The sequence below is a fragment of the Bos javanicus genome, chromosome 6 (assembly GCF_032452875.1).
Source record: "Bos javanicus breed banteng chromosome 6, ARS-OSU_banteng_1.0, whole genome shotgun sequence".
Taxonomy (NCBI): Eukaryota; Metazoa; Chordata; class Mammalia; order Artiodactyla; family Bovidae; genus Bos; species Bos javanicus.
In genome coordinates, this window is record NC_083873.1 from 88,966,499 (window position 1) to 88,986,643 (window position 20,145).

The 20,145-nt window shown below is 38.8% G+C and overlaps 1 protein-coding gene across 5 annotated transcripts in view; it reads right to left on the reverse strand.

Annotated features, from left to right (window-relative positions):
• The window catches only part of RASSF6 (Ras association domain family member 6), a 74,933-nt gene extending 58,578 nt beyond the window's left edge, over positions 1 to 16,355 (reverse strand). Inside the window, exons 1-4 of one of the 5 annotated variants that reach the window (XM_061420452.1) lie at positions 16,116 to 16,353; positions 11,418 to 11,624; positions 10,329 to 10,526; positions 2,516 to 2,614 (exon numbers count right to left, since the gene is read on the reverse strand). In XM_061420452.1, coding sequence (XP_061276436.1) covers positions 2,516 to 2,574 — 59 coding nt within the window. In that variant the 5' untranslated portion in view covers positions 2,575 to 2,614; positions 10,329 to 10,526; positions 11,418 to 11,624; positions 16,116 to 16,353. Of the gene's footprint in view, positions 1 to 2,515; positions 2,615 to 10,328; positions 10,527 to 11,417; positions 11,625 to 16,115 lie in introns of all 5 variants that reach the window. The other 4 variants (XM_061420449.1, XM_061420448.1, XM_061420450.1 and 1 more) reach the window with 4 other exon arrangements.
• Positions 16,356 to 20,145: the final 3,790 nt, after the last annotated feature.

Genomic DNA, 20,145 nt, shown 5'->3' on the forward strand with positions numbered 1-20,145 from the left:
CAACAGAATGGGAAAGACTAGAGATCTCTTCAAGAAAATTAGAGATACCAAGGGAACATTGAAGTGAAGATAGGCTCAATAGTGGACAGAAATGGTATGGACCTAACAGAAGCAGAAGATGTTAAGAAGAGGTGGCAAGAATACATAGAAGAACTATACAAAAAAGATCTTCATGACCCAGATAATCATGATGGTGTGATCATTCATCTAGAGCCAGACATCCTGGAATGTGAAGTCAAGTGGGCCTTATGAAGCATGCCTACGAACAAAGCTACTGAAGGTGATAGAATTCCAGTTGAGCTATTTCAAATCCTGAAAGATGATGCTGTGAAAGTGCTGCACTCAATATGCCAGCAAATTTGGAAAACTCAGCAGTGGCCACAGGACTGGAAAAGGTCAATATTCATTCCAATCCCAAAGAAAGGCAATGCCAAAGAATGTTCAAACTACCACACAATTTCATTCATCTCACACACTAGTAAAGTAATGCTCAAAATTCTCCAAGCCAGGCTTCAACAGTATGTGAACCATGAACTTGTAGATGTTTAAGCTGGATTTAAAAAAGGCAGAGGAACCAGAGATCAAATTGCCAACATACATTGAATCATAGATAAAGCAAGAGAGTTCCAGAAAAACATCTATTTCTTCTTTATTGACTATGCCACAGCCTTTGACTGTGTGGATCACAACAAGCTGTGGAAAATTCTGAAAGAGATGGGAATACCAGACCACCTGACCTGCCTTCTGAGAAATCTGTATGCAGGTCAGGAAGCAACAGTTATAACCAGACATGGAACAACAGACTGGTTCCAAATAGGGAAAGGAGTATGTCAAGGCTGTATGTTGTCACTCTGCTTATTTAACTTATATGCAGAGTACATCATGAGAAATGCTGGGCTGCATGAAACACAAGCTGGAATCAAGATTTCCAGGAGAAATATCAATAACCTCAGATATGTAGATGACACTAACCTTATGGCAGAAAGTGAAGAAGAAATAAAGAGCCTCTTGATGAAAGTGAAAGAGGAGAGTGAAAAAGTTGGCTTAAAGCTCAACATTCAGAAAACTAAGATCATGGCATCCGGTCCCATCACTTTATGGAATAGATGGGGAAACAGTGGAGACAGTGACAGACTTTATTTTCTTGGGCTCCAAAATCACTGTAGATGGTGACTGCAGCTGTGAAATTAAAGACCCTCACTCCTTGGAAGAAAAGCTATGACCAACCTAGACAGGAAGATCCCCTGGAGGAGGAATAGCGACCCACTCCAGTATTCTTGCCTGGTGAGTCCCGTGGATGGAGGAGCTTGGTGGGCCACAGTCCATGGGTTTGCAAAGAGTCAGACACGACTGAGTGACTTAACATACCCATGAGGGTAAGGGTTTGTTTCATTCATTCCCAAACTCTCAGGATCCCCAAGAGTACCTGTCCACAGGGAGCAGATAACTAGTATCTGTGGAATGAATGAGTGAATTCTCTATCTACTGCGTTCTGCCTTCTTCCCATTTCTTGCTCATCCTCTACCTGTGGGCTTCAATTCCATTTTAACCATATTTGCTCTCTCTGCTTTCCCATTGTGCAGTTCTGCAGCATTTATTCTACTTTATCATTTATTTGGCTTTGTTTCTCTTCCCTGTAAGACATGGGTCATGTTTCAGAGCCACTTTTTTTTTCCTTACCTTTGTGTCTTTCTCTTATTCAGCTTCTGCTTTAGCTCAGCCAGGTTCATTTTTATCTCTACTCTTAAAGTTTTCAAATCCCTGCTCTATTATACCTCAACTAACATGATATATGCTATTTGCTGTGTATAAGAAAATAACTATAGCTACTGGTCATCTATTACATAACCTAACATCAAGAGGGAAACAGTAAAAAATGAAGTGTGTCCTGAAGAGTAAGGAAAGGAAGGACAGAACAGGACAGGAAAGTCTGGTTCAGGCCTGTGGGATAATTCTTTGATACAGTATTTATGACGAGTCTTAGATCTTTTACTGAATGCTGCTCCTGAGAACTGTGCCAAGTATTAACATAGAAATTTAGCTTCTGGTGACATTAGACCACTACTTATGAAATAGAGTGATTGTTCCATGATAGGCTATGGCTTTGCAGTCTTCAGGAACTTATTTACTTAATTTGTTATTCAAAGGCTCAACTGATGATTTGTGTCATTGATCTTGTGGATCGTATGTCATGCTTTTTTACTGATATACATTTAGACTTTATTATAATCCCTGTGGAAAAACCAAATTTAGACACTGTTTATCTCATGTGTTCTGAAATATTTTACAAAGCCCTTACATAATTTTTATAATATATATCACTGGGTTCTTTTTATAGGAAAATGAGAATAGTTAGAAAATGTAATGATGTCATTTTCCAGTTTTTTTTCAATACAGCTGAAGTTTTCAAATGATGGTTAGAATGACATAATGCATAATGAATATAAGGTATAACCCACAAATGACTGATGACCAGAATGATATATAAGGTGTGTAGCTGTAGGTGTATAGTTACCCGGTAATGAACGTCCTTTCATTGATGAAGATCCAAGAGGAAAACTGATGAGCCATCATAGTCTTCTTCTGACCCTTTCTGAGACCATCTGAGGCTACCCTAAAACATTAGAATAATATTAATGGTATGTTCTTGGATACATTCATAAATTAGTCTCAAGTTTACATTGAAATTGTTTGTTGTATCCCTACTGTGTAAAAATATTCTTGGGGGAGTTCTTAAGTAGTGTTTTGTGTATGTGGGCATGAAGGTTAGATTGGAGAGGGAAGTAAAGAGACTTTTTACCATGTGTCTGCTTTGAATCTCACCCTCTGTACGTGAGCATTTGGTAGGTAGTATCTCATTTACTCCTCAGGTCTTCCTAGCAAGGTAGGGGCATTATTATCTCCATTTCAAACAGTAAGTAGTGGAACAAATCATTTGAAGCAAGGTCTGAATATGTTTGTTTCCTACTTTTCCTTTCACCAATATTGTTTTTGAAGTTTGCAAAAAGGTTGTATGGATTAAATATTGTTGATTTTCTACAAATTTGTACATTTTAAGATTTTTTTTCAAAGATCTCTTTTTCCTACATCTAAGGGAATTAATATTGAGGATAAGTAAAATGTTCTCCAAAATCTTCAATTTTAAGAAAATAAACTTAGAGTTCAGAGTTTTAACTACAACTCACTTTGAATGGGTATTAAATAGCATCCTGTAAACCCACTTTTCACAGAATAATTTGTTTCGGGAACAAGTAATAACATGTTTTTTTGTCCCTTCCATTCCTCTCCACCACCTCCATATAAGCATTAAGATATTTAGGTGCTTCATTCCATTCTTATTTCTCAGTATGTGCTTTTGAGAAAACAGCCATTTTTATCCTCTTTTGATAACCATTTCTTATTTTAAATTGAAAATTATATTCTTCATTTACTTTATGGAAAATACTAGTAAAGGAAGTGAAGTGAAGTGAAAGTTGCTCAGTTGTGTCTGACTCTTTGTGACCCCACGGACCATACAGTCCACGGAATTCTCCAGGTCAGAATACTGGAGTGGGTATTATTCCTTCTCCAGGGAATCTTCCCAACCCAGGGATTGAACCCAGCTCTCCCACATTGCAGGAGGATTCTTTACCAGCTGAGCCACCAGTATAGCCAGTAAAGGGAGAGGAACATTTAATTTTATTTTGACCCACTAAAGAAAGATGATGAAGAGGGCATAGGAAGAAACAGTAGATGAGTCAAAAATACTTATCCTGACATACAGATTTCCCCTTGGTGATCAATTTGAGAAACTAACTGTGTGACAGAGAAATGGGAAGAGAGAAATGTAGAACAGGGAGCTGGATATCAGAGGACCATACAAACTACAATGTTGGCCCATGGTAAATGCTAATGATTTGCAAATGTGTAAGTGAGATCCTGGATCAAAGTTGTGCTGACAGTCACTTTCCAGTTGATGGCTGTACTTAGCTATGCTCCCAGTAATGAAGGCACCCACCAGTATGTCTAAATTTGGCATAACTCCCATTGTAAGGAACCCTCCTCTGAATTTTTAGTATTTGATTTGGAATACATGAGAAGAATTTTCTTCATTTTTTCAATTTATCCACAGTCCTGATGCTAGCAGGTTTCGGTGATTTAAAAGTCATCCTCCTGCTCCATCTCTTCATAAATGCACAGATGGGCTCAGGGTGTTTGAAGCAGCTGTTTCCTGATGCAGAGCTTATGCTTTATTGAGAAGTATAAAAAGGAAAAAAAGAGAAGCTCCTTGAGGAATTCTGCCTAGTTGAAATGATATTTCAGAAGTCTTCTTGGTTTTAGATTTTATAGTAAAATTTCCAGGTATTTTTGAAAAAAATTAAATATCTTGTTATATTTTTAAGTAAGATTTCTAGACACTTGTAAAAACATCAATCTAGTTTTAAAGTTCTGTTTATATAGCAGCCAAGTGTTATTTTCTTTAAAAAGATATTAAATTCCCAAAGGCTTATATGATCCAAAAAGAGGCATTTTGCAATCATTGAAATTTGGGGGGCAACATGAGAACACAAACTAGTTAAAGTAGAGAAGAAATTCTAGAGCAATGTCTGGAGGTATGCAAACTGAAAACTATGCAGCTATGAAAACTATATAAACTGAAAAACTACAAAAACTGGCCCAAGGCAGAGAAGGATCAGCTAGTTTGGTAAGTCTGTTTTTGGAATATTTCTAGAAAGAATTCTCTTTGGTATGATTGTGCAAAAGAATATATTCCTTTCATCCCAGCAATTGAATTCAAACTGACTGAACCCTGTCCCATTCCACAAACACAATTTCAAGTTTCCAGGCAGCCAAAATCAAGCTCTGACTCGTGGGGTTAATTAAGTATGACATAACATCCTTCAGATTTCCTTCAGGCTCTGGAAACTGTGGTCAGATATGAATGATAACCTTATTTATGTCTTCATATAAATGGCATTAGGGTGTGACCAGAGATTTTGTATAATATTTTCTAGTCATTCCCTTTTGCAGAAATTGAATATTTAATTACCATTGCTTCATGCCTACAGAATCAGACGGGCTATAGCCAGAATAAAAAGACAGGCTGGAGAGTAAAATTTCATTTTTTTTTTCTTAAATTTTAAAAAAGAAGGGGAGGCAATTTTAAAGTAGGTCATTCCGGCTGGGGTAAGGTGTGTGGAAGACATTTCATGTTTTCTTTTTCCAAGAGAATAGCTTCCCTGGTGGCTCAGATGGTAAAGAATCCGCCTGCAATGCAGGAGACCTGGGTTTGAACCCAGGGTCAGGAAGATCCCCTGGAGAAGGGAATGGCAACCCACTCCAGTATTCTTGCCTGGAGAATTCCATGGACAGAGGAGCCTGGTGGGCTACAGTCCATGGAGTTGCAAAGAGCTGGACATGACTGAGCGACTAACACACACACTGCAGTCAAAAACAACAAAAAAAAAAATGAAAAGAAGAAAAGAGATTTCATAGAATCCATCCCTGATTTTCCCTGAGTACATCCCTGATGTACATTGTTACTTTGAAATTATAGAATCTATTAGAAAGCTATGAGCACGTCTCACCAGGCATTTTATAATGGTCTCTAAGCTGAATGCTTGACTAATTTCCCTTTATGCTTTTGCCATTTTGATCATCACATCATCTTGCTATCAGATATTCCTGAGATCTCATTCTCTGCAAATACAGCTCAAGTCCCCTAACCTCACTTTCAGGCTTTCTGTATTTCCACCGAAACCTACTTCCCAAACTCAACATTGAAACTTTCTTTAATACCAGGCTTTGCAGTCTAATGGAGTCACGTGTCATCCAGTCCCTTCTCACCATTCCCCTTTCCTTCATCTCTGCAGATTCAGATCTCTACTTCCTTCTTGTCTCTGCTCAGAAGGAACCATATCAGTCTCCCCATGGCCTGTTTTCTATACTGCTGTGATGTCACTCTCTGCTTCCCACTGGTATTGCCATGATCATTTTATACCTTATCTCATTTTCTAATCGTGTCCGCCACTTCTTAGAATTTTGCCTAGAACATAAAAGGAATTTATATAATATTTATTTAGTGACTAACTAAATGTCAAGCTGTATCTGTGATCCAAAGGACTGTCCGCTACTAATAAAACTTTTCTTGACCTCATAGTTAATATGGTATTTTAGGTAGGACTGGAAGTGAGTGATATTTTGAACTGAAGTACAAAGGCAAATTGACGATGACGGGCTGAAGAATCATTGCAATGGCCTCCTGATTGGTCCCCACTCTGTATTCATAAAAACATTAGCTAAAGTATCATTCAAGTTAGCAAACAATTGCGATGTAATTATATTGTCACTCATGACCTATGCTGAAGCAAATTGTAGCTAGCTTCAGAAGACGTAATTAAATTTCAAAACAAACAAATAAGAATTCAAAAGTCCTTTCATTATTTTGACCTTCGAAAGAAGGACAGTTGAATGAAATCTGTGAAAGAAAAGGAAAACAAGTAACATTTTTCTTGATAAGCATTATAAGCTAATTGAATAGGAAATAATATTGACTGAATCCAAAAGTTGGCTAAGCAAAATACTCAATTGAAATACTTGAAAGGTAAAAAGGTGATTTGGTAAAAGTCCCAGCTTATTATTAATTGCTAAAGTGAGAAATAGATCTATGAATTCAAACGGTTTCCCCTTTCCATTCCTATTAACCATGATTCATCATAAATTAAAATCTGGTAGTGCCCTTGTGTGGAGAAGGCAATGGCACCCCACTCCAGTACTCTTGCCTGGAAAATCCCATTGATGGAGGAGCCTGGTAGTCAGACACGACTAAGTGACTTCACTTCACTTTTCACTTTCATGCATTGGAGAAGGAAATGGCAACCCACTCCAGTGGTTCTTGCTTGGAGAATCCCAGGGACCGTGGAGCTTTGTGGGCTGCTGTCTATGGGGTCGCATAGAGTTGGACACGACTGAAGCGACTTAGCAGCAGCAGCAGCAGTGCCCTTGTGAATATCCTCTAAATTACAAAGACTTAGTAGATTTAAGGGTCTGAGCTGCTGCTGCTGCAAGGTCACTTCAGTCGCGTCCGACTCTGTGTGACCCCATAGACGGCAGCCCACCAGGCTCCCCGTCCCTGGGATTCTCCAGGCAAGAACACTGGAGTGGGTTGCCATTTCCTTCTCCAATGCATGAAAGTGAAAAGTGAAAGTGAAGTCGCTCAGTTGTGTCTGACTCTTAGCAACCCCATGGACTGCAGCCTACCAGGCTCCTCCATCCATGGGATTTTCCAGGCAAGGGTACTGGAGTGGGGTGCCATCACCTTCTCTGAGGGTCTGAGCTAGTTTTCTCAAAAGGCTTAAGAGGAGGATAACCAGAGGTTATGATTAAATCAGCAGAAAGATTTATGAAAAAAAAAAGAAAAATTACAGGTCTGAGGCCTAAGGGCCTTACTTTGAATGCTCACAATTACTTTGGTAGAACATAAACTATGACTTTGAGCTTTCCTGGTCACTCAGACAGTAAAGAATCTGCCTGCTATTCAGGAGACCTGGGTTCGAACACTGGGTTGGGAATATCCCCTGGAGGAGGGCACAGCAACCCACTCTAGTATTCTTGCCTGGAGAATCCCCATGGACAGAGTAGTCTGGTGGGCTGCAGTCCATGGGGTCGAAAAGAGCTGGACACGACTGAGCAACTAAGCACAAACTATGACTTGAGGAGGAAGGTAGTTGTTAAAAATATAAGTGTTTTACTGGGAGGGGTAATCTTACAGCCTCTCCCATCCTGGGGCCAGAGCTTATTGACTTTGATTGTGTAGGAAATAAGATCACTTATTCAATGTTTTGCTATCTATTTTAAAATTTTGTCCACATGGAGTACAGCTCAATATAGAATTAAATAGGCAAGTAATTAAATCTTGGAGAAATAAACAGTCCTGGAAGTACTAGGTCAGTCAAGGCTAAAATAGACCTTGGAGGCACAACAGGGAAGAGAGAAGACCAGGAAGATAGAATCAGTCTGAGCAGGCAGCAGGGATGAATACCCCAAGAAAGCAGGATAAGTCAGCACCCATATATGAGCAATGCTGAGGATGGGAAGCATCTGAAGTGGTTTACCTCTTTCCGCTCTGCATCCTGCATAGATGTGGACTTGCCTGAACTGGCCAGTTATCAGAATGAGGCCAAAGGATGTGAGGTGAAGCCCAAATAAAAGGCCAAAAGGACCAGTCATTTAAAGTACCCTCTCAGGTTCAAGCATGGATTAATTAAATGGTTACTTGTTTAAAAGTGGAAAGTTTGGTTTGCTCCTCTGTATATCAACAAATATTTCACGAGTTCCTTCTCTGTGCCTGCTATCGTGCTAAGCCAGGAAGCATAGCCTATATTTGTATCTATATCTGCAGCCCTCGATTCCTGAGGCCGCTGAGTGCAGGAAATGTCAGAGCAGTCATAATTTTACAATGAGCTAGAAAAATACATGTGTTTACTCCCCGGGTCCTCCAGCCAAAGAGAATTTCTCCTTTGAACTTTCACAGCAAAATATCTGAGGCTTTCTAATTACTTATTGCTTTCTCTCCCTAATCATATTTTATTTTACCTAGTTTCCTTTAGAACAGGATGATGGCTTATTTTATTTTTTGACTCCTAGAGTGAATGTATATATGCAAGTATGTAGAGAAAACGTATATTAATATAAACCAATGAATATATCTCTATGTTCAGTATGTGATGTGCGTGCTCAGTCGCTAAGTAGTGTCAGACTCTTTGCTACCCCATGGACTGTAGCCTGCCAGGTTCCTCTGTCCATGGGACTTCCCAGGCAAGAATACTGGAGTGGGTTGCCCTTCCCTTTTCCAGGGGATCTTCCTGACCCAGGGACCGAACTTGTGTCTCTAGCATTGCAGGTGGATTCTTTACCACTGAGCCACCTGAAAAGTCATTCAGTATATGGAGAGATGTACAAAAATATTAACAGCAAAACTGAAAGCTGTGAAATTATGAGTGATAATATTTCCTTTTTGATTTCATATGTACTTTCTAAATCATACACGAGGAGCATATCTTACATAACACACGCCATATTCATGCCTGCATGCTCAGTAGGGTCCACTCTTTGCGACCCCATGGACTGTAGCCTGCCAGGCTGCCCTGTTCATGGAATTTTCTAGGCAAGAATACTGGAGATGGTTGCCATTTCTTACTCCATAACACACATTATAAAAATTGCTAAAAAAAAAAAAAAAAAGAAAAGGGACTAGAGAGTATCACGTTAGAATAGCAATTATGTATTTCAATTATGAAGTAAAATTATATTAAAGGCTGTACACATGGAGGATTTTGTTTTAAATATTATTTTGGCCTGAAGAAACAATGGAAAATTACAAATATGTATTTAGCTCTAAAATAAAGCTGTTTTCTCTAAGCTCTGACCTGGAATCTTATAGTACAGAAGAGCAGAGCCATATACAATTATATCACTTCAAGGAAACAAAACATCTGTAATTCTAACAGTTATCTAATTATTAGAAAACAGGAAAAAAGTCAAGAAAAATTTGGGTTCTGGGAAATACTTGGCACCATACTTTTTTCTAAGGAATGTGCTCCATATGCAGAGATGGCAAAAGTTGAGTGTTGGACTATAAATATTATCACTTTATCGGGTGGTATTAATTGCAGTTAGGAAATGTTTGTTTTGAGAAACAAGTAAAAATGTATTATAGTCTTTAATAAACAGAATGTGGATCAAAGGACTAAACACAATGTGGATCAAGCAACCAGATTTTTATGCGACTATCCCATCACCATCAGTCCCAGTGGAATCTAATTTGAAATGCCAAGCCATTAGTATGCTATTGCACATTTACACGGTGCTAACCCTGGGTGCTCCACTCTCCCCAGAGTGCCCTCAGGGAGGCAAGAAAAGCAGGAGCAGTAGGAGAGGTGAACTAGTTTGAAGCCACCTCAGGATTCAAAGTACCTTGCCACCGCTTAGTCTGGGAGGGAGCTATTCAGTCTGCCAACAACATCTTCTGGAATCGCTGCTATGAACCAGCTCCGGATTCTCTGCTTCATTTAGGTTTCCAACAGGAAATTCTAAGGTTGACTTTACAGGGACCATGGCTCATTTTTCCTGTTCATTATTTGGCTGCAAAAGGATGATCCCTTTGTCCTCTTGAGCTCCATTCACTAGAATCTGGGATGATGATGGAGATGTCTTTTAACCATCTCCGCTACTAAGATAACAGCCTCATCCCTTAAGAAGGAGACACTTTCATGTTCAGTGACAGAAAGCAGCAGTACCGGTTCATTTGGTACTTGAGATGATGTTATGAAATGATGAAATCACTATACCTGATAGTCTTTAAAAGACTAATTTTTGCAACAGACCCCAATCTTCTCTAAGTCCAGACTTCAGCGAAAAGGAGAGCATTCAAAAGAAGTTCTTTTGCAGAGGTTGTACTTTCAATTGACTTTTACTTGACTTGTTTTTATAAAGCCCATGTTTCTCTATCAATCTTAAATTCCTTGTCTGCCTTGTGATCAAAGAATCTGCACAAGTAAATTGACAACATTAGATTTCTATTTCAATGAAAAATATAAGATACCTCTTATTTAAGGAAGTTAAAATAAGTATCGATACAAAACCTTAAATTACATGCTACATATATATTACACATATGTTACATTATTTTAAATGTAATCAGAAAGGTTAATTTGTTTTAATCACTGCTGGTTATTTCTTTCTTCTGATTGACCAAAACATTTAATAGTATATCACAAAATTTTATAGGCATTAGAAATAGTAGAAATACATTTATATACTAAAATAAACTTTAGGAAGATTTATACCTGTTTATTCAAACTTAAATTGAAGAAAGTAGGGAAAACCACTAGACCATTCAGGTATGACCTAAATCAAATCCCTTATGATTATACAGTGGAAGTGAAAATAGATTTAAGGGACTAGATCTGATAGACAGAGTGCCTGATGAACTATGGAATGAGGTTCGTGACATTGTACAGGAGACAGGGATCAAGACCATCCCCATGGAAAAGAAATGCAAAAAAGCAAAATGGCTGCCTGGGGAGGGCTTACAAATAGCTGTGAAAAGAAAAGTGAAAAGCAAAGGAGAAAAGGAAAGATATAAGCATCTGAATGCAGAGTTTCAAAGAATAGCAAGAAGAGATAAGAAAGCCTTCCTCAGCGATCAATGCAAAGAAATAGAGGAAAACAACAGAATGGGAAAGACTAGAGATCTCGTCAAGAAAATTAGAGATACCAAGGGAATATTTCATGCAAAAATGGGCTCGATAAAGGACAGAAATGGTATGGACCTAACAGAAGGAGAAGATATTAAGAAAAGGTGGCAAGAATACACAGAAGAACTGTACAAAAAAGATCTTCACAACCCAGATAATCACGATGATGTGATCACTCACCTAGAGCCAGACATCCTGGAATGTGAAGTCAAGTGGGCCTTAGAAAGCATGCCTACGAACAAAGCTACTGAAGATGATGGAATTTCAGTTGAGCTATTTCAAATCCTGAAAGATGATGCTGTGAAAGTGCTGCACTCAATATGCCAGCAAATTTGGAAAATTCATCCGTGGCCACAGGACTGGAAAAGGTCCGTTTTCATTCCAATCCTAAAGAAAGGCAATGTCAAAGAATGCTCAAACTACCACACAATTGCACTCATCTCACATGCTAGTAAAGTAATGCTCAAAATTCTCCAAGCCAGGCTTCAGCAATACGTGAACTGTGAACTTCCTGATGTTCAAGCTGGTTTTAGAAAAGGCAGAGGAACCAGAGATCAAATTGCCAACATCCACTGGATCATGGAAAAAGCAAGAGAGTTCCAGAAAAACATCTATTTCTGCTTTATTGACTATGTGACTATGCCAAAGCCTTTGACTGTGTGGATCACAATAAACTGTGGAAAATTCTGAAAGAGATGGGAGTACCAGACCACCTGACCTGCCTCTTGAGAAATCTGTATCCAGATCAGGAAGCAACAATTAGAACTGGACATGGACCAACAGACTGGTTCCAAATAGGAAAAGGAGTTCGTCAAGGCTGTATATTGTCACCCTGCTTATTTAACTTATATGCAGAGTACATCATGACAAATGCTGGGCTGGAAGAAACACAAGCTGGAATCAAGATTTCCAGGAGAAATATCAATAACCTCAGATATGCAGATGACACCACCCTTATGGCAGAAAGTGAAGAGGAACTCAAAAGCCTCTTAATGAAAGTGAAAGAGGAGAGTGAAAAAATTGGTTTAAATCTCAACATTTAGAAAACGAAGATCATGGCATCTGGTCCCATCACTTCATGGGAAATAGATGGGGAAACAGTGGAAACAGTGTCAGACTTTATTTTGGGGGGCTCCAAAATCACTGCAGATGGTGACTGCAGCCATGAAATTAAAAGACGCTTACTCCTTGGAAGGAAAGTTATGACCAACCTAGATAGCATATTCAAAAGCAGAGACATTACTTTGCCAACAAAGGTCCGTCTAGTCAAGGCTATGGTTTTTCCAGTGGTCATGTATGGATGTGAGTTGGACTGTGAAGAAGGCTGAGCGCCAAAGAATTGATGCTTTTGAACTGTAGTGTTGGAGAAGACTCTTGAGAGTCCCTTGGACTGCAAGGAGATCCAACCAGTCCATTCTGAAATAGATCAGCTCTGGGATTTCTTTGGAAGGAATGATGCTGAAGCTGAAACTCCAGTACTTTGGCCACCTCATGCGAAGAGTTGACTCATTGGAAAAGACTCTGATGCTGGGAGGGATTGGGGGCAGGAAGAGAAGGGGACGACAGAGGATGAGATGGCTGGATGGCATCACTGACTCGATGGACGTGTGTCTGAGTCAATTCCAGGAGTTGGTGATGGGCAGGGAGGCCTGGTGTGCTGGGATTCATGGGATCGCAAAGAGTTGGACACAACTGAGCGACTGAACTGAACTGAACTAATGTGGCTAAATAAATTAATCTCAAATATGGTTAATAGATTTGTTTTAGTTGGGGCTACTGTTTGTTATTTAGATATATGAAATAAAAAGTCAAATGACTTGTTTAAATTCTAAAAATATTTATTTAGCATAAAGGCATATTTCTTTTTTGAAAAATGTTTAGTGAACACTGGTACTATAACTTATTCTAAATAGATTGCATTAGTTTGAAAGTTTTTAGTTAAACTATACTAAATGCAATCACACCTCAGATGACAATAATGTGGTACAGTTCAGTTTGGTTAGGTTTAGAATTCTATTTCCAATCAATATCCAATTATAAGGGGGGTGGGAGGGAATCATATAAAAGTATGAAAAGGTAAAACTTGCAATTATAAGATAAATTTAGTACTAGGGATGTAATATACAACATAATAAATATAATCAATGCTGATAGGGCTTCCCTGGTGGCTTACTGGTAAAGAATCCACCTTCCAACACAGGAGTTTCGGGTTTGATCCCTGATCCAGGAAGATCCCACATTCCTCTGAACAAGTAAGCCCACAACTATTGAGCCTGTGCTGTAGAGCCTGGGGTTGCAACAAGAGAAGCTACCATAATGAGAAGCTTGTGCACACAACTAGAGAGAAGCCTCTGCTTGCTGCTACTAGAGAAAAGCCCACATAGCAATAAAGACCCATCAGAGCCACAAATAAAATAAATAAGTATGTTGTATACAAAAGTGAAAGTCGCTCAGTCATGTCCAACTCTTTGCAAACTATAGAGGCCATGGAATTCTCTAGGCCAGAATACTGGAGTGGGTAGCATTTCCCTCCTCCAGGGGATCTTCCCTACCCAGAAATCGAACTGAGGTCTCCTGCATTGTAGGCGAATTCTTTATCAACTGAGCTATACGAAAGTTGTTAGAAGAGTAAATCTTAAGAGTTCTCATCACAAGCAAAAAGCTTCCTTCTATTTCTTTAATTTTATATCTATGCGAGATGATGGAGCATTTCATGAATATGTAAATTAAATGACTGTGTTGTACAACTTAAACTCATGCAGTGCTAAATGTCAATTATACCTCAATAAAACTGGATAAAAAAGTTACTTTCCCCTCTTAAGAAAAAAAAATACAGTGCAGATTTTCAACTCTGCAATTTGAGGGCAGAATTCATGATAATACTAACCTAAGATCAATTGCAAAATATTTAAATGTTTTATATTAATAAAGTAAAGAGATAAAATATCACCAATAGAATTACTTTGTTAGTCACGCCTACTAAGTTTATTCCTACCTCAAAGGTATCCACATTAATAAACCTATCAGCAATATTATTAATAATTTATAATAATTAATAATAATTAGCAATATTATTAATATTAAACTGCTGCTGCTGCTGCTAAGTCGCTTCAGTCATGTCCAACTCTGTGCGACCCCATAGACAGCAGCCCACCAGACTCCTCCATCCCTGGGATTCTCCAGGCAAGAACACTGGAGTGGGTTGCCATTTCCTTCTCCAATGCATGAAAGTGAAAAGTGAAAGTGAAGTCGCTCAGTCGTGTCCGACTCTTAGCGACCCCATGGACTGCAGCCCACCAGGTTCCTCCATCCATGGGATTTTCCAGGCAAGAGTACTGGAGTGGGGTGCCATTGCTTTCTCTGATTAATAACAAAAGTACCCTTTAAATAAAAATTCATAAAGTAAGTTTACTTCCTTATAGTTTAAGTTTAGGTGGTAAAGACCAACAAAACACAGGTGTCATTTTTTATGTTTCATGTTGCCTGTCCATACACAAATAAAAGTCTGTGCCACTTTACTGTGAACAATACAAATATGTGTTACAATATAAGAACATGGAGTATATGGTCTAATTTTATCAACGTTATTCAGGGGCAGTCTCTTTTATAAATAAACCTCAAAATTGATGGGTTCAACAACATAGGATTGAGTGTTTCTCTCTTATTAAAAATTTAGTTTCTAATATTGTTAGTTGCTCAGTCATGTCTGACTTTTTGCAACCCCATGAACTGTATAGGTTCCTCCGTCCATGGAATTCTCCAGGCAAGAATACTGGAGTGGTGGCCATTCCCTTCTCCAGTCAGAAATAACAGATTAACATAAGTATGACTTCTTCAAAATAAAAATGACTGAGCATAGCAAAAAGTTTGAACTGGCCACCACAACCTCTATTTGAAAAGTGGCAAGAAGCCAGATAATTTCATTGTTTCTCAGAGGTAATGTTTTGCCTACTTGCCATCTGCTCACGCATCCTGGACTCACTGGAAACCAGTTCAACTCCAGTACCCTTATACTGTCTGGTCTCACCAGCTCAGCTCATACTGCTTGAATGGACACTTTGGCAGAGCTGTTAATTTCTTAATGCTAATTATTTATAGCTATTTATAGAAGGCTTTGCTCCCACCAAAGCCCTATTGGAACATCCTCTTATGATGCCTATTTTATAGATGATGAACTGAGGCTTGCCTAGGTTAAGTCATTTACTAAGTAAGGGACGAACCAGTAAGTGACAAAGGCAAGATTTGAACCTAAAGCTCTCCTGCTTCAGAATTGGATCCGTAACCCATGAACTCCTATTTAATTATGATTATTCTTTCATTGTTTGGTGCAGTCCTGAATTGTATCAGAAATCCTTTTTAACTTTTTTTTTTTTTTGTAGGAGAGGTCTCTTTTGATTTGTGGAAAATAATAAAACTTTAGCTGAACCCTCAATTAAAAAGATCTTCTGAGTCTGCTGGTTGAATGCAACATTGCAAACCTAAGGATATTCAGAGGAAGCAGTAAGTCCTGCAAGATCTAGTATATTTTCCTGGCAAAAATCACAATTTCAGGTAAAGAACATGAGATCACTCCCTATTAAAAAGTGAGGGGAGATTGGCGGCCACACTTAGCTTCAAGCCCTTCCCTGTCTCTCGCCCGGTCTCCCTCCCATGCTTACCTGGATCAGGAAGGGGTGTTCTGTAAAAATCAAAAGGAAAAGTATGTCCGGGTTTCAGGCTGCTCTGATACACGCACACCTTCAAACCTGGGTGCCTATGGATTTTGCTTTCTAACAACTTGCCCTCAACTTGACCTCAGGGAGTGGATTAGAGCGTTTTTTTCACCCCCTTCTCCCATTTTTCACCTGCTACGGGTGTGAATACGAGGAGACTTTTTACCTTAGTTGTGGAGCCGAACCTGCCCCGGAGAGTTTGTTCCCGTGCTCAGTCACAAACTCTGATCATCGCCGGAGAGTCAGCGCTCGCTCACCTGTCCCGGAGGTGGAGGTGAGGTCGGAGCCAGGTGCGGGAGGAGGGGCGGCAGGGCTCGCTCTGCGCCTGGCAGTGCCCTTCCGACGATCATCCAGCCTAATAAGCTGTTAATTATTACTCCCGGTCGCCACAGCAGGGAAGTGTTCGGAACCTGAGCCACTCCCTGCGCCTCAGTGCATGTTGGGAGTGTTTACTTTCTTTCTTCCCAGCAGCTGACAGGGACACTCCTTTGTGTCCTGTCACACATCTTGAGGACAGGTGAACTGACAAGTGAATTTGTTGAAGCTTTATCCTCTGAACTGGACACATTCTAGTCTCTCCTCTCTGCTCTGTAGAGAAACAGTCTTCTTTAAGAAATGACATGAACGAGGATGGAATGTCATCATTCATGTCTTTCTTTTTTAAAAATTTGTCTTTTAATTAGAAATTTCTGAAATATACCCCCTTGTTTTTATTGCCACTTCCTTTCGGAAAAGGCACCTAATCACACAGAGCAGTGGTTCTCACACTTCCTAGGGAACCAGAGACTCTTCTGCATCTCGCTAGACTCCACGGGTCTCAGCATCTGTGAAACTTTGATCCAGTAAATTTGGGGCAGGAGGCAGGTATTTTTTAAATCAGCTTCGTGGAAGAATCTGGTGAACATCTGAATTTGAAAACTACTGTAGTAAAAGTATACAGGAGGAAATGAGTAGTAATTTAGTCACTAAGAGAATTCTGTTTGGAAGCTGCTTTCCCTCAATACCTCTGATTTTAAAAAGGACACAAGTCTAATTAACTAGACTTATTATGGTGATGATTTCACAATATATGCAAATATTGAGTCATTATTTTATACACCTGAAGCGAATATGTCAGTTATATCTCAAAATGAAAGGAATGGATAAAGGAACTGACAGTTAAAAAGCGGGGTGGCTCAGTGATAAAGAATTCCCCTGTCAATGCAGGAGACCTCAGTTTGATCTCTGATTCCAGAAGATCCAACATGCTGGGGAACAACTAAGCCTCTGAGCCACAACTATTGAGCCTGTGCTCAAGAGCCTGGGAGCCACAGCTACTGAGCCTATGTGTCAAAGCACTGAAGCCCAGGATCCCTAGGGCCCCTGCTCTACAATGAGAGAAGCCACCGTAATGAAAAGCCGGCAAAGTGCAACTAGAGAGTAGCCTTCTCTCCCTGCAAATAGAAAAAGCCCTCCCAGCAAGGAAGACCCCCATGGACCGCAGCCTGCCAAGCTCCTCTGTCCATGGGATTTTCCAGGCAAGAATACTGGACTGGGTTGCCATTTCCTTCTCCAGGGGATCTTACCAATCCAGGGATTGAACCTGGGTCTCCCACACTGCAGGCAGACTTCTTACCATCTGAGCCACTAGGGAAGTAATGAAGACCCAGCACAGCCAAAATTATAATATTTTAAATAAATAAAATTATTAAAAAAAAGAGTTCCCTCGTTGAAAACTACCAAATACCAAAACATTTAATACTTATTTAAATTAATAAAATCAGACTCCTCCCCCCACCCCCCAAAAGGTACCAAAGACTTAGAGACACTCATAGTAAATGCTCTGGAAATAATGCTTTCATTTACACATGCACAAATGTACTTTTTGGTATCATTGGTACTTTATTTGTTTACCATGTAAAGCACTTTGATAATGGGAAAAAAAAGGTTATTTTACAAGTATAAACCTCAGAGACCTCAAAAGGAATTGAATATAATTCTTACAATGAGTTCAGAAGGCAGAGTTGATTTCTGGTTTCCTATATATGCAAATGTCAATTTAACTGAGCATTACTCTGATTTGCAGGTTGTAAGTTTGATATAGTATCAATACTTCAAGGATCCTCTATGTTCAAAAGATCAGACAGTTTATCTGTCTTTTGGTGTGTGGAGACCAGGGATGTTCAGACCAACCATTCTTTGCGCTAGTTTAATAAGCAGAACAGAATCAGGCATGTGGGCTTATTGGATCACAATAAAAGCTTCTACAACTTCATATATGAGGACAGTGTGACCTGGTATTACCTGTGGATCTTAGTTTGATGGCCATGGTGGCTCTACAAACCCTCTTGTGTGACTGACTGCTGGTATGGACTGACCTTTGAATGACAACTAACAGGAACTGCAGTGTCCACAGATCCTAGGCTCCAGCACATCTTTTTCCAAATCCATGCTGCACTCCTGTTGTCTACATTTGTTTATTATCAGTATCAGAGAAACCTTGTTTTGTCTTTTTTATCTGCAACCATCCTTGAAGACTTTGTTCCAATGACTGGCTTCAACTGGTTTCCTTTTGCTAGTTTCAGTGATTCTTTTTGTTTTGGAGTATTTAATCTTTTACAAATATAAAATTTTTATTTTATAATAGAAAAATCCGTAATTTCACTTGTGCAATGTGAAAAATTTGAAAAGCACAGACATGTAGAAGAAAAAAATCACTTACAATTCCATCTCTGAAATATAGTTACCAAGAACAACTTAGTAAATGTCACTATTGATATACTTTCTCTATGGATATTTACCAAAATGCTATTACACTTGGCTTATTGTTTTATAGTCTGCTTTTATCACATAGAACATATTATAAACAATCTACCACATGTCAGCTTTTTTTTTCTGCAATGTGATTTTTAATTAGCTGCCCTGTATTACACCATATGGATATACCATTATTTACTTAATCATATCTCTATTGTGAGAAATTTATGTTAGTATAAACAATGCTGCAGAAAATGTTTGTATGTAGTTACACACAACCATGATTATACCTTTTAGACATTTCAAAAAATGAAGTTGCCGGATGAAAGGTAATGTACATTTTTGAAGAGTTTCTCATGTGTCAATTTTATTCTCCCAAACTAACTTTTGGATTATTTTATTTTTAAACATGTACGAATTTGAACTTGACAGTTGATGTTAGTGGTCAAGAACCCACCTGCCAACACAGGAGACATAAGAGATGCAGGTTCGATCCTTGGATTGGAAAGATTCCCCTGGAGAAGGGCATGGGAACCCGCCCCAATATTCTTACCTGGAGAATCGCATGAACAGAGGAGCCTGGAAGGCTACAGTCCATAGGGTTGCAAAGAGTCAGACACAACTGAAGCAACTTAACACACAGTACATCAATTTGAAAGGTTTAAAAAAATTCATATCCTATTTTAGCTATGTATGTGATTGATAACCTGTAAGATTGAACCCAGTTTTAGACTGACCCTGTACTTTTGCTTTTTGTTTATTATTCTCTTTGGTCATTTTTTCTGTATTGATTTCTAAGATCTCTTTCTATATTAATCACATCAACATGTTATCGAATATGCTGTGGCTATATTTCCCAATACTGTTTGCATTTTAATTTTATGGTAGATTTTTAACTTACAAAAGTTTAAAATGTTAAACAGTCTATTAATATTTTCCTTTATTGCTTACACTTCAGTGTTAAAAGGGGCTTCCCAGGTGGTCCAGTGGTAAAGAATCCTCCTGCCAATGCAGGAGATGCAAGAGATGGAGGTTCCATCCTTGGGTTGGGAAGATGAGTAGGAAATGGCAACACACTCCAGTATTCTTGCCTGGAAAATTTCATAGACAGAGGAGCCTGACAGCTAAGAGTCCATGGGGCCGCAATCGGACATGACTGAGTACACACACCATGTTAAATAGCTTTCCCATCCTTAAAGTATATATATATATATATATATATATTTTTTCTTCTAGTTTATTTAGATATTGTTTATTAAATTTAACATTTCAACCCATCTGGATTTTATGATGTTAACAATTGTGATATTTAAATCTAAATTGATTTTTTTAAACTATTAGCTATTAACCAAGTAGCATTTAGTAAATAGTTATAGATTGTAAACTCCAGAAGGGGAAAAGCTATGTCTTATGATCTATTTTACCCCTGAATCCTAGCATAGTGACTAGCAGTTTCGTGG